Source organism: Homarus americanus, unplaced genomic scaffold, assembly GCF_018991925.1.
Source record: "Homarus americanus isolate GMGI-L3 unplaced genomic scaffold, GMGI_Hamer_2.0 scaffold40856, whole genome shotgun sequence".
Lineage (NCBI taxonomy): Eukaryota > Metazoa > Arthropoda > Malacostraca > Decapoda > Nephropidae > Homarus > Homarus americanus.
Window position 1 is genome coordinate 5,376,579 of NW_024734615.1, and position 15,249 is coordinate 5,391,827.

Consider the following 15,249-nt stretch of genomic DNA (forward strand, 5'->3'; position numbering starts at 1 on the left):
TGCACCGCGGAAAGTGAAAGTCCGGTTCTGGCAAGGTACCGCGTAAATGAGAATCGCGGAAAGTGAAACCGTGTAAAGCGGGGTAATACTGTACATGTATATGGGCCGATAATTCTTTATTGTTGTATTTTTGTATGGAGGGGAGGAGTGCCTCGATAAGTAGGAATTTGGGATAATTCAGCAAGGCCAGAGCCCCAAACATGCCGAGTTATTAAAGTTTTAATGAACAATGATGTGGGTACAGCACGAAAAGAAATCAACAGTAAATTCTCACTTTTCACTTATACAAGCCAAAGTGGCTTTTATTTTTTTTTTTTTTATGGTTTTATGTGATTTCCCAACCTTTTTTATGTTGGAAGGAATCGTTATAATAAATGTGTGACAGTATCTTAGCCATGAATAGCACTCAGGAAAAAATTTCTTCTCCGCGATATCTGGTTTTTCTGGGGTTTCAAACAGAGTGAGTGACAGGCTCATTAAATAAATTTCAGGTGATCCCGAGAGTCTTACCTGCAACTTTTAGCCATTCCAGAACTAACCACAATTTTCCTGAATACTAACAACCCAGATTAAACTGCCCACAACATATACCTGTTTAATGCCTAAGGAATACAGCCAAGTTGAATGTAATCAATCATGTTAGACGAGATACATCTCTCTCATGAATGAATATCACATCTCAGGTTGAAAACTGTGCTACATTTGTACAACAGACACACTGAAAATTGTAGAATCAATATTCATTTAGAAACAAAAGAATTTCAAATTGGAATGAAGGAATAAAAAATTAAAAAAATAATAATAATGAAAAATTATAGCTATTAGGCCACTTACCAAAGTGTAACGAAAGAAAAAGTGGATGGTGACACTTGTTTCCAAAGAAACGTCTTCTCATAAGGGGAAGGTATGTCTAGTTTTTTGAGTAGCTGTTACCTGTTATCAGGGTTATTGTGGGTTATGACCTCTTGATTTAGCAGGCAAGATTACAAAGGTCCTCTGGTCTGGTCTCAATTATAAAAGGATATTTCAGGATCAATTCATCAATCCTGCCATTACAATTGATGTAAATATAATTTCTTCTTATTGGCAGACAAAAAATGAGTGTAGGTTGTGAGATTGTCAATTTGCTTTTTTATTTTTTGGCTCGGGTCTTTGAAGGTGATGAAACAAAATTCATTTGATTAAAGGAAAGTATGGTACATTATGTAATATGTAGCTAACGGTGTTCTATTGATCACATGTCTCTGGTTCAAGCAGAGTTAATAGGATGGTGTTTTGTATTAGTATGTGGTACTGTATTTGTGTGCTAGTCATTCTTTGGTTCCTTCGAATAGAAAATGACATCTCAGATAGTGGGTGATGAATTATATCTTACATTTTTTTTCTTTTCTTTTTTCTTTTTATTTTTTTATTTTATTTATTTATTTTTTTTTTTTCAGGGTACTTGGAGAGTCGGTCTTCTCTTGATATTTTAGATATTGAAAAATCATTGGATCACTTGTGCAGTTCTGTAAATATCAAAGACTGTCAGGTGGATCCAGGACAGTTGCAGAATCTTCAGCCGCTATTGCAGTTTTCAGCAGACCTCACACTTTTCATTCTGTTTATGCTAGCCCAGAATAGTAAGGTAAGGCTCTCAAGTCTTTTTCAAAATATTTTTTCCTATTATTAAATTACACAATAGACCCTCAATGTTCACAGGGGTTAGGTCCTCAAAAAATACCACAAATGCAACACAGAAAATATGGAAACCTTAGTTCACTAAAAAAAACAGGAATAGGTTTTTGGTATAACTGAACATAAAAGGAGACATAATAAGTGTTTTCGGAAAATGAGTACATTTAGTTCTCCTATAACGAGGTGGTTGCATTCCTGAAGAACATCACATTATAATAATCATTGATTCAATGTGAATTAGGTGGAGCAATCTGGCTGAAGCATGAAATTCATTAATATTGATTGATCAATATCAGTTTCCTGTCAGCAATTAAGGACACCAGATACATTATTACTACACCCATGAATCGGTTCTGCCTAATCCCTAATCCCTGATGTCTGGTTTTTCCCTTATATTCTTATCAATTTTCAAAATCGTACTTCTCCATAACTTCTCTAAATTATGTTGAAATTTATGTGGAATATAAGTAACTTACTCTTCTTGAACGTAACATTTAGATCATTTTGATTATCACTTTCTTATTGGGTGCATGAATTTCTTTCCTAACACCATTTTCTCCTCCAAATATTTATAAAGATAAATCTGTTAATAAAAAACCAAGCCAAATATAAAGAAAATCTATATGTTACACCATTCACAGTATGTTATTCTACTACGGTGATATCCCCGTTAGCCAGAACAATTGGTGCAGAGCACTTACAGGGATGAGAGATTTCCGAGTAACGAGACGACTTTCTCAAACCCGGAAAAATTCCTTATCCTCGGAACCTTTTCCGATTACTGGGAAAAGTTTCCAAGTGTTAAACTAGACTTCCTGTACAAACTGACACTAGCCCACTTCCCTAGAACGTTTCTGGGTGCTGGAGATGTTTTCCTTGAGTCTAAACTACTGGAGTTTGTATATACAGCTAGACCCCGACTTACGACTGCTTCGACTTACGACCGTCGGGAATTTCGACCGCCGCAGTTGTGACCATTTTTTTTTTTTTTTTTTCTTCAAATGACGCACGCATTTTCTATACCGAAACGTTTCCAGTTAATGTAGTCTCCATGTATAATTAGAAAATTATGGGGGCCCCATGTGCATTCAGCTGACTACATCAACCCTCACTTTACGCGGTCCCACATTCCGCGTTTCCACGTTTACGCGGTGCCCTGCCAGAACCCAGGATGCTCACATTCCGCAGTGGGTGTACCCCTTTACGAGGGTGAAGTATAATTTTTTTATTTAGCTCATAAAATTCATACAAATTATCCGGCCAGAATATAATTTACATTGCTGGAATTCTTACAATTTGATGATCATTTTGAATATAAACATCATAGATTTTGCATTAGACATACAAATTTTAGATATAATGTTTACTCTTGAGTAAATATGTTATCTTTTGTGCAAAATATATGACATTTATATTCAAAATATTCCTAGTCTTACAAGGAATCCAGCAATGTCAATTATATTATCCTAACTTTAGTCTGATTTATTATTTATTACTAAAAAGGTAAACAGTCTGGTATTCCCACACATTTATCTGGTAGGGAGGGTTGGTAGGGGGTGGGGGGAGGGAGGGACCGGCGACCGACCACCTGGCATGTGTGAAGAATATTTTTTTTTATTAACTGAAGATATTTGTTTTAGCTCATAAAATTCATACAAATTACCCTGCCAGAATATAATTTACATTGCTGGAATTCTTACAATTTGATGATCATTTTGAATATAAACATCATATATTTTGCATTGGACATAAAATTTTTAGATATAATGTTCACTCTGAGTAAATATGTTATCTTTTGTGCAAAATATATGACATTTGTATTCAAAATATTCCTGGTCTTACAAGGAATCCAGCAATGTCAATTATATTATCCTAACTTTAGTTTGAGGTATTATTTATTACTATACCTGGTTTTCCCCCAAAAATTTTTCAGAGGGAAGAGCCAGCGAGTGTAGTGTGAGAAGAGGGGGAGGGAGCCGAGTCCATTATTTGAATGGACATTAACTTGGCGACTGTATTTCTCTATTTCTCTTTAGTATTAATTGTGTGCATGTACCATCATAAAATTAAGATGTTATTTTTACTAGAACATAGGTATTGTGTTGGAAAAGTGGAGTTTGGGGGTCAGATGGTCTCTATTTCATTTAATCCCATATGTTATGTTATTCACTTTACGCGTTTCTCACTTTCTGCGGTACCCTGTGGGTTACATTAACCGCGTAAAGTGAGGGTTGACTGTACATTAAAGGTAAGTGCTCAGTCACACTGTATCCATTCCTCATTATTTATTACTTTCACTGTACTGTATCCATTCCTCATTATTTATTACTTTTACTGTACTGTATTTCATTGTAGATTTTTTATTAAAAAAAAAAAAATTCTTTTTTTTATATATATGTGGGACTTACGACCATTCGGACTTACGATCTGGATTTGGGTCCCTAACCCCGTCGTAAGTCGGGGTCTAGCTGTACAGTTCTAATTAAGTTAGAAACTTCTTTTTTTTTTTAATAATCCAGAAGTTTATCTAAAAGTTTGGTTGAATAAGTATATTTAAATATAAGACATCTACAGTATAGGATATGGGCATGAATGAATCTGTGTGTTACAGCAAAGACTTATTTTCCACTCCCATGAAGCTGTGGTGGTTTAGTGGGTCTCGTGTAACTGACCTGACCTGATGTAATGTCAGGTGGAGGTAGAATGGGGGATCAGTGTTCTCATATTACTGACCTGATGTAATGTCACGTCACCTTTTCTTTGGTGGAGGATTAGTGGGTCTCATGACCTGAAGATATCTTGAATAAACACAAAATCTAAAGTATTTTTAGAGATATTGTGGTAAGTTCAAATATAAGTATAAATGAGCAAAGTTGTATCCATTCAACATTATGTTACATAACATTTTAAAAAATGGAGCAAGAAAGCAGAAAGGTGTGGGTGATTAGAGAGATGGAGTAGAAATGAGTGTTGCCAAGGGCTCCTCAACAGCTGATATTTAACTCGCTACCATGCAGTCTTACACACACACGCAGATGTGTCATACAATAAGACCTTCTCTCCTTATGCTTGTTATCTTAATGGAAGAGTTGACAGTTCTGGGTAAACACAAGAAATACACTCTGCCACGTTCGTAGAGTGATACGGAACATATAATTTGTAATAAAAGTTTAAAGTCCTGCTATAATAGTAGAGATAAGTTTATTTCTCTAGAGACAGGGCCGCCATTTGCAATGACGTCACTAGTTTCAAACTCATCGCTGCAGTCGGAGGTAGTAGAAAGGACGGCCTCTTCAGACCCCAAATGCCACGTTCAGGTAAGTTTTAAGGGTGTTTTGTATGGTCTAAGTCATGGATATTTCGTAAGTGAAGAAATGTGCCGTGAAGAGCAGCTTCAAACATGGGTTGGATGGATATATGAGCGATAGGGGTTGGGTATAAATGGGATTGCCCAGTATGGGCCAATAGGCCAGCTGCAGTTTCCTCCATTCTTATGTTCTTTTGGACATAAAAAACTCCCATGTTCACACCAGTTCAGCTGTCATGTACTCTTACCTGGTACTTTCTTTCTTTTTTTCAGTTCATTTACAGAGTATATCAGTACTAGATGGAGATATAAGTAAATTTAGAAGTAATGACATTGTCTGGACTTTGTTTTGAGAATCCCTGGTGCTAGGTAAACATGACAACATAGTGCTGTTATTGTTTTGATGATTCACTGATGAACCACTGGGATATATCATCAATTATATTAATTAATGGGTAAATTTTTTACTTTAACTACCATGAGTATTTGGATGTTTAAATTCGAGATAGGCTATATTTGGTAAATTTTAAGTTTTGGTCATCCCTGTACTTAGACTATGTATTTGTTTTCTGATGGTTTGCGATGTGTTATGAACAATTTAGACCTTCATTTCTATCGGAAAAAACTAGTTTTCAGTTACAGGTTGACCATCAAAAATCCGGGAATCGATAAACCAGAACCTTCAGTTTTCCGGCATGGATTTCGGAGAGCATTTTCAAATATTTCTTTGTTTATTTAATGAAGATATATGTTTTAGCTCATAAAATTCATACAAATTACCCGGCCAGAATATAATTTACATTGCTGGAATTCTTACAATTTGATGATCATTTTGAATATAAACATCATAGATTTTGCATTAGACATACAAATTTTAGATATAATGTTTACTCTGAGTAAATATGTTATCTTTTGTGCAAACTATATGACATTTATATTCAAAATATTCCTGGTCTTACAAGGAATCCAGCAATGTCAATTATATTATCCTAACTTAAATGTTTAATTTCCTTTGTTTAAAGGACTGCACAGGTAGTCATTTTCTGTTAAACTTATACAGCAAATATAACCATCAGTTTTCCGGCATTTTCGAAAATCCGACACTCCTCAGGTCCTGAGGTTACCGGATTTTTTATAGTCAACCTGTACTACCCCCCCCCCCCCTTAACGATGTATGTTAAGCTAACCTTATTATTCATCATATCCTGACTTAACCTAACATATGATCTGTATTTTCTTATGCGATCGAAAAATGTTTTGCGACAGAAATTCTGTAGAGATAATGTGTTTTATTATTTAAAGTACTGAATCCCTTAGTTTAAATGTTAAGGTTCCCCAGATGACCCAAACCAAAATAATACCAATATTGTTTGGAATGTTTATGCTATGAAATTTGCTGTATGGGCAGCTAATATCAATTGAATTAGTTTGTGCTTAGTAATATTTATATATTCAAAATAGCATTACTGTGTTGCACATTAAAGCACAATTAATTATCTAATAATATTTATTTACAGAGCCGATTGGCCGAGAAGGTTGGACAACTACAGCTGGCTGCCTCCCGCTGGGAAGCTCGCCCCAACCAGTGATGTCATAACCAATCACAGAGCTTTTCGCAGTCACTTAACTTTTTAGCAACTTTAACACTTATTTTTGACACTTTTTGGCCCAATTTATTTTAAAATATCATGACCATCGTGAATTTAAGTGTTAAGCGTTTTCTTTACCCTTTGACCTGCCATCTTACGAAAAAATTCCGACCATCAACTTGTCCATTCTCTTGCTGGGGGTGTGTGGATGGTTGGATGTTTTTTTTTTTCTTTTTTTTTAATGGGAATTAGCCCACCCGGGCACAGGTCACTGGCCCACATCGGGGCCTGGGGGGCAAAAATGTAATAATAATAATAATAATACTGTAATACAGGTTGTACCTCTCTAGTCCGGCAACCTCGGGACCTGACCGGTGCCGGACCATGGAAATTGCCGGACCATGGAAATTCACCCTTTTCCTGGATAGATAGTGACTTGTGCTTATGCCTGGAAGCACTAGCACCACTTTCTCTGCGTCATGGTCTCTTTGAAGACATATTGAAGGGTTAAATGTCGTATAGTAGCTTCTCAAATTTCGCGAGTTTTTAATTCTTAACGTATTTTATTGGAACACACAAAAAATAAATAAATAAAAATTTTGACGGCGGAAACTTGAATTTCGACGGGTTTGAACGGCCCGCCAACGTGCAGACGACGTGCATAATCGTGTAAACAGCGTCATTTCTCTTATGTACAAAAGATTCATTATTGTTTATTACTGAATGTCTTTTTTATTGAATTAATGTTTATGTGTGCAAAATGAGCAATACAATTCATTAATAATACGTAGAAAATTAAAACACATGAGGAAATGACACAGCATTGTTTTCGTTGATTACAAAACCAGTGACTGACTGGTTCTACATATAAAACTGAAGAAAATAAGACCTTGGTTGTAGCTGTAGTAAAATTAATATGGTTGTTTTAAGTAATGTTATTTAATGTTAATAAATGGAACAATAGAAGTAGCTAACGATAATGGTAAAGAAAAAGAGAGATCGCATATGTAAGTGCGCATGCGCACACGTGAAAACATATCGTCATTACTTTACATAAGAATATGAAAGCAACACTTATTTACTGTTCATATATATTTTAATTAATGTTTCTGAATTTGTTTTTATTGAATTAATGTACGTGTGTGCAAAATTAACAATACAATTTATTAATAATACGTGGAATATTAGAGGAGACGAGACGGCTGCCGGCATTGTTTATGTTAAAGCTTACGAAACCAGTGACTGATTGGTTCTACATATAAAACTGAAGAAAATAAGACCCTGAGTTTAGCTGTAGTAAAATTAATGTAAAAAAATTAATATGGCTGTTTGAAGTACCTGTAATGTTATTTAATGTTAATAAATGGAACAATATAAGTAGCTAACTATTAATGGTTAAAAAAAAGTGAGACTGCGCGTATGTAAGTGTGCACATGTGAAAACATATCGTCATTACTCTACATAAGAATATGAAAGCAACACTTATTTACTGCTCATATATATATTGAAGGGTTAAATGTTGTACTCTGTATAGACAAGCAGAGAGAGAGAGAGAGAGAGCAGCCGAACTGCCGGATGTAAACAAACCTTAATTTCCCGCGGCTTTGTTTTATTTTTTTTGTTTTTTAAGGGGATTAGCCCACCCGGGCATAGGTCACTGACCCACATTGGGGCCTGAGGGGCAAAAATTTAATACTCCTGTAATAATAATTCAGATAAGTAAAGAAAAAAAAAAAAAAAGCTGCCTATCTACCTATTGGACAAACTAAAATCGTTCCGGACCACAGAATGCCGGACTAGAGAGGTACAACCTGTACTGTAATTCATAGTGCAGTATACGTAGTCTGGGCTTACTTGGTCAATTGAACCCGTGGAGGTCCGCGTAAAACCAGAAACGCGTAAATGAAATAACAGAACATATGGGATTAATTGAAATAGAGACTGGGCCGACCCCCAAACTCCACTTTTCCAACACACTTACGTACATTGTAGTAAAAATAGTATCTTAACTTTATGATGGTATGCACACACACATAATATAGAAGATAAATATCAATAAGAGAATAATATACTGTACCAGGTAAAAGAAAAATCAAGGTTTAACACTTACGTTAGTAGAAGAGATGGGTCGGCATGCATGGATGGGGGCTGGTTCCGAGGCAGAGTGCACATTAGTGGCCCTCAGGTGAAGCACTATCACTATCCACCACAGATATCAGGCCCTCCCTGACAAACCCCTCAAAGTCACCATCACTGTCACTATCACTGACTTGGGCTGGCTGTGGAGGGTTGCGGGCGAAGAAGTCGGTGATGTTACGCTGACGGCTAGTGTTGATGTGTTCGTGATACATCTTGTTGTATGGCTCCATAGTTTGCAACAGATGGTTATTGAAGGCTTCATACCGGTGATTGTCAGGGTTGTTGGAAAGGATGAGCTTGAGTTTCTCTGCAACCTCGATGGCATCCTTTACATTACCATGTGTTAACTTCTGTTTTTCTCGGGCTGCAGCACCACCTGCCTCCTCACTGACGTCATCATCATCTAGCATCTCGTCGGCAGTCACCTCAGGATCCCTGATCACCTCCATGATGTCATCGTTGGTGGTCTCTGAGAAGCCTGCAGCTGTAACACTCTGTGCAGCTTCTCTTGCAAGGTCCACTGCCACTGCAACAGACTGAACCTCACCAGTCACAGGTTGCCTCTGCCTCACACCTGGGATACCTTGCAACACATGCCACCACACGTGACAAATCGTTGCCACAGACAGCTGCCCCCATGCCTCCACCAAGAAATCAACAGCTTTCATGACTTTGAATTTCTTCCAAAACTGTTTGACGCGAACTTCTTGCTCCGCCAACTCTTCTTGCTCCTCGTCCTCGCTCTCGCTATCGGTGTCACTCAGGTTCGCAACTCATCTTTGGTGTGGGTCAAGTCATTAAGGAGCCGAAACTTCTTTGCAGAGAAAGCAGCCTTAACATTACAAATTAACTCTTGATCCATGGGCTGGATTAATGACGTAGTGTTAGGGGGAAGGAAGACCACTTTTACGTTGGGGTGATGATCCAACAGTAGGCGCGAGTGTCCTGGTGCGTTGTCAAGGAGCAACAAAATGTTGAATGGAACATTCCGTTGCTCGCAGAATTTCTTCGCGTCGGGAACGAAACAGTCATCAAAGCAGGAGAGGGACAGAGTAGAGAACATCCACGCCTTACGTGCGGTCAGCCAGTGAACATTTAGCTTGGTCATGTCCATGTTCTTGTAGGCGTGTTGCTTAAGGGCTGTGTGGATCACCGATAACTTGAGTTTGCAGGTACCGGAGGCATTGGTGGTAAAGAAGACGGTGATGCGCTCCTTCTGCAATTTCCGGCCCCAACACTTGCTGGCAGACTTGACAACGAAGGTCTTGGAAGGCAGCTTTTTCCAAAACAGACCAGATTCATCCATGTTGAACACCTGGTCGTTGGTGTACTGTCCTTCCTCCATAACTTCTCGTAAGATTGGAGGAAAATCACTCGCCGCAACACAGTCAGCACTACCACCTTCACCAACAATGTTAATGTTAGTTATCTTGTTCCATTTCTTAAACCCTTGCAGCCACCCAGAGGAAGCAGTGAAGGGTTTGGGCTCTGCAATTCCCATCTTGCGCGCCACTGCTACGTACAGTTCACGGGCGTACTCCTGCACTGACCGTGTGTCCACCGCCCTGTTCTGTCTTGCCTGACGAATCAAGTAGCTCACCAGCAAATTCTCAGTCTTGAGCATCACCTTATTCTGACAGTACTTCACCATTGAAGCACCTGCAGACTTTGTGATGCTCATGTGTTCTTTTATCTTGGCGGCATCCTTCTTGATCGTCCGGATCGTAGATTCGTTCACGCCATGCTGGCGCACCAAATCAACTTGTCTCGTACCTTTCTCCAACTCCTGCACGATCTTGTATTTAACTTCATAGCTTAAAGCTCGTCGTATCTTCTTAGGCTTGGGGCGGCTTGGACCAGGTAGTTCAAGGTTTTTCTGGGGTGGTGGGGTTCCAGCGGAAGCCATTGTTGAAGAGATAAGTAGGCACACGAGAGAACTGTATACTCGGTGACTGAGAACAATGTGACTGGCGCGGGTAGGTCAGCGGCTTCTTCCCTCCCGTGGCAGGGCACGTCATATTACATTAAACCAATCACAGCTAGCGGGGGAGGGAGGTAAGGATGCGTGGCCCAATCACAGTCCAATGCGTCATATGTCGTCAGCGATAACGCAACAGCGACATACTGAGCACCCTTACCCGTGCCGCGTCCCGCTTATGGTCAATCATGGACCACGTGAATACAAAATGGCGCGGTGCGTCTGGACCTTTCCAGCCACTCCGCGTAAATGACCAAATTTACCGAGTAATTAAAACATTTCATTCTGGCAAGGCACCGCGTAAATGACCAAACGCGTAAATCCAGACTATACTGTACAGTAAATAAAAATTTTAATAAAAAATACAAAATTTAATATAAAATAATAATGATAACATTTTATGGTTCTTTATTATTATTATTACCACCATTATTATTATTATTACAGTGTTGTTATAATAATAAAACCATAAAGAAATACAAAAATTAAAGAAATTATCAAAAGTGAGAAACAATTTATGTATGTTGTGTTGTCACTGGTAAGAGAAACAATTGAGACCCTGCAATTGTGTGTAAATGAGGCAGAAAGACAAATCAGCAACCTGGGACTTGGTCACAATTTTTTTAATGCCATATGGTAGCAGGGTCTATCATTAGACAATACGTTATGCTTCCAATATCTTCCCAGGCGGTAGTACCTCCCTGTTTGGTAGCTGCTTACTACCTACTACCTACATTGCATTGCTGGAATTCTTGTAGGATAGCAATTAATTTGAGTATAAACATCCCTTATTTTGCACTAGACATAGTAATTTTAGTATTTAACTTACTGTAGTACATTTGAGTACAGGTTGTGATAATTTATGTGGTTGCAGTTTCGAAGTTTTTGTGACATCACTAGTGTATAAAATGTCAAAATATACCCTGGTTTATTCATTGATCAGTTGTCTAAGTGTAAATGTCGCCCTGTCGAGCCATCATGTATCAATTAATTTTAAAATAGAAATTAAAATGTAAAAATGTTATAAGACAATGGTTTAGTAGTGCTGTTAATGTGTGTGCTGTGTAAGTGTCTTGGCATGTCATCTCACCACCTGACTCCTGAACAAACTCTTCATCAACATCTTCAAATCCTACAATGTGCTTGACAAGCTCAAAACACACACACACACACACACACACACACACACACACACACACTTCATCCTTGACCACCGACGGGTCAAGACGGGTCAGACGCACCTGGCGCTGCTCAGCAGCAGCCACGTCAACTGCTATGTTGGCCCATACTAGCTCCCTCCCCTGAACCCTCCTCCCCACCGGAATATCAACAAATTCTCGCCAGAAGTTACTATTTCATTTGGGAAAGGAATGGAACCAGTGTTGAATTGTAGTGAACAGTGCTTAAGTCAGTGAAAAACAACTCGACAGTTACAGTTGAGTCTTACCCAAGCTAACCTTCACACAGTGAGGTCCCAGGTACCCAGTGATAATTCCCCTGAGACTCCACAATAGAAAGGCCTGGGACCACACCTCATTCACTTGAGTGAGTGAAGTCCTGTTACAACAGACCACGTGGTGTCCCCATGATGCTACGACACCACGTAGTGAATGAGCTGCTACAGCATCATGTGAGGTTCCTCATAACACCATCTGTGAGGGAATTACTACACCACGCGATGCCCCTCATAACACCATCTGTGAGGGAATTATTACACCACATCAGGCCCCTCATACCATCTGTGGGGGAATTACTACACCACATCAGGCCCCTCATAACACCATCTGTGAGGGAATTACTACATCATCAGGCCCCTCATACACCATCTGTGAGGGAATTACTACACCACATCAAGCCCCTGATAACACCACCTGTGAGGAAACTAGTGCTCCACATGATGCCCCTCATAACGCCATCTGTGAGGGAGTTACTACACTACATGTCTGCTGTTCAACACCTCAGCTCACATGATCTACGTGTGTAAACATTAATCTGTATTTTCACTGTATGTTCCTTCTCCTTTCTCTAATGAAGGCTTTTGTTAAACCACCAATGTATGTAATAAGTTATTTATATCCAATGTATATTTTCATCCTTTGGGCTGCAAACTTTTTCAATAAACCGTTTATTATTATTATTATTATTATTATTATTATTATTATTATAATACACACACACACACACACACACACACACACACACACACACACACACACACACACACACACACACACACACCCACACCCACACCCACACCCACGAGAATTGAGACAACAAGCATCCAGCGAGGGGTCTTGCTGTATGACTGCATGGAGGCAAATTAAAAGATCAGCTGTTGAGGAGCTTATTGCTTGGCAACACTGGTGCATGTTACCACTCTTTTCCACTCCATCTCTTTAATCACCCACACCTTTCTGCTTTCTCACTCCATATTTTATTATATTATGTACTGTAATGTAATGTTGAAGTGATACAACTTTGTTTATTTATACTTATACTTATCACAATCTCCTTAAAAATACTTTAGATTTCGTGTTTATTGAAGACATCTTCAGGTCATGAGACCCACTAATCCCCGACCCAAGAAAGGGTGACCTGACATTGAGCCAGGTCAAGTCAGGTCCTCACCCAAAAATATTTTAGCTTTCATCTTTATTCAAGACATTTGCAGAAAATTATCTAGATTTTCAACCTCAGAAAATTTGTTCCTAAAGCCGTAAATTTTGTGGAAAATTCCAGCTTTGGGAACGATTTTCCGAGCAAATTTCAATTCCGGCTATCGAAGATTTCAGGGTTTGAGGGATTCCGGCTAATGGAGATATTACTGTACCTAGTTTTTGTTGTATTAGAATTGGCCCACAAATAACCGAGCCTTAGGGATTTGAAGGTTAGAAAAACTTGTTTTGAGATACCGGCCGATAAAGGTGGCATGAGAGCAACTCACGATCGTATCTCACTCTCGTGACTCGTGGTGACTGTCTCCCATGGTTAGCAAGCTGAGCAAGGTGCCAGATACTGATTTTTACCAAGAGATTGGTATTACTTTACACCAAAATATTATAAATACTTTTCTACTGTTTTTCCTCTGTAAACAGAAGGGCCCTCTAAATGGAGGGGGGGAAGAACAATCATGCATTGCTACATAAATATTACGAGTTATGCAATAAAAATACGTCAGCATATAGCCATAGGAATTTTTCAGAAGATTTTCATAATTTTCTGATTTTCAGCCAGACATTCCCTTAAGGGGTTAGTGGGTACTGTAGTAGGTTCAGGAACACCAGTATGTTTTACAAATTTTCTTTGCAATTTGTAATATTATTTTTATTTTTGTGTTCTTTTATAATAACTGTGTTTTAGTTTCATAATATCATTCATTAATCAAAAAACTTGAAAAGGGGGAAATACTCGATATTGTGTTAGTAGTTTACATTGCTAAGTGATAGACAATGCAGCCGTAGAGGAGAGTGGAGGATGAAAATTATGAATATGTATTTTTTTAAATCATTTTTTTTTTTACATAAATTTGAAAATAAGAGATTTTTTTTTTTTTTTTTCACTTCACTAGAATGTCAAGAGACCCTTTCTACTCATTGTACTCTAAAATCCTCTTAATACGGAATAATTGAGGAATTCCAGTTCATATTAAGTGAATTTCCGGATAAAGCGATTTCTGAAGTGGGTTTATTTAATCAAGAAAAAGTCTGGATTAACCAAGCTAAATCTGGATGGCAATCCAGAGCACTAAGTAATACACACGACTGCCAGCTGCTTTGTTTTCAAGCCAGTTGCACTGCTACAGCCTTGTGTGTACATCTCTTAACTCCAGTGGACTATTTGTGACTTTCTGGACTAATTACAATGACTTCCAAAGGCAAGACAACTTCAAAAGGAAGTCAGAAGAGGACCAGAATGGAATTTACTTAGAAGGACAAGCTTACAGTTCTGGAAGATCATGAGGTGTGTGTGTGTCTGCAAAATAATATTACTTTTAAGACAAAATCTGGACTGTTTCATGTTAATCCAGATTCTATCCAGAATAACAGAAATTACTGTAGTCCAAAGTGGTTTGCCAGTTTGGAGAAAGCAGAAATCTGGATAAAAAGAGTCTGGATTAAGAGGGTTTTACTGTAATTAATAACAATGAAGTTGATACTTGGGTAAAACAGTCCGTGATAATGTGTGATGTGTGTGAAATAAAACAAGAATGGCTGAACTGCATGGGTAACATCCTGCATTGTGTTCTCTATGCTGAGGCAGCTGCAAAACCGCTCATTCTTACTTGAGAAACTTACAGGTAGTTACATTTATTCAATTGCATATATCCAATTCACATCTGTTGTAAAAAATGTGTTCCCTAATACATTCATCGTCAAACATGCTTATAGGAGAACTGACAGTACAGTAAACTCTGTATAGCTGTATATGATGATAATGTAAATAAAGAAATGCACAAAATTTATGTTTAGGATAACGTGGATCAAAGTCATCCATCCATTATGTTATACAAAACAGGATTATTTTCACTTTTTCAACAGCTCCACATGTTTCTGTCTCTA

The 15,249-nt window shown here is 38.2% G+C and overlaps 1 protein-coding gene across 1 annotated transcript in view; it reads left to right on the forward strand.

The window, feature by feature from the left end:
* The window catches only part of LOC121870391 (mediator of RNA polymerase II transcription subunit 16-like), a gene marked incomplete in the record, with an annotated part of 168,675 nt that overhangs the window by 126,281 nt on the left and 27,145 nt on the right, over positions 1-15,249 (forward strand). The window contains 1 exon segment of the mRNA XM_042372215.1: positions 1,440-1,627. Within this exon segment, the coding sequence (XP_042228149.1) occupies positions 1,440-1,627 (188 nt within the window).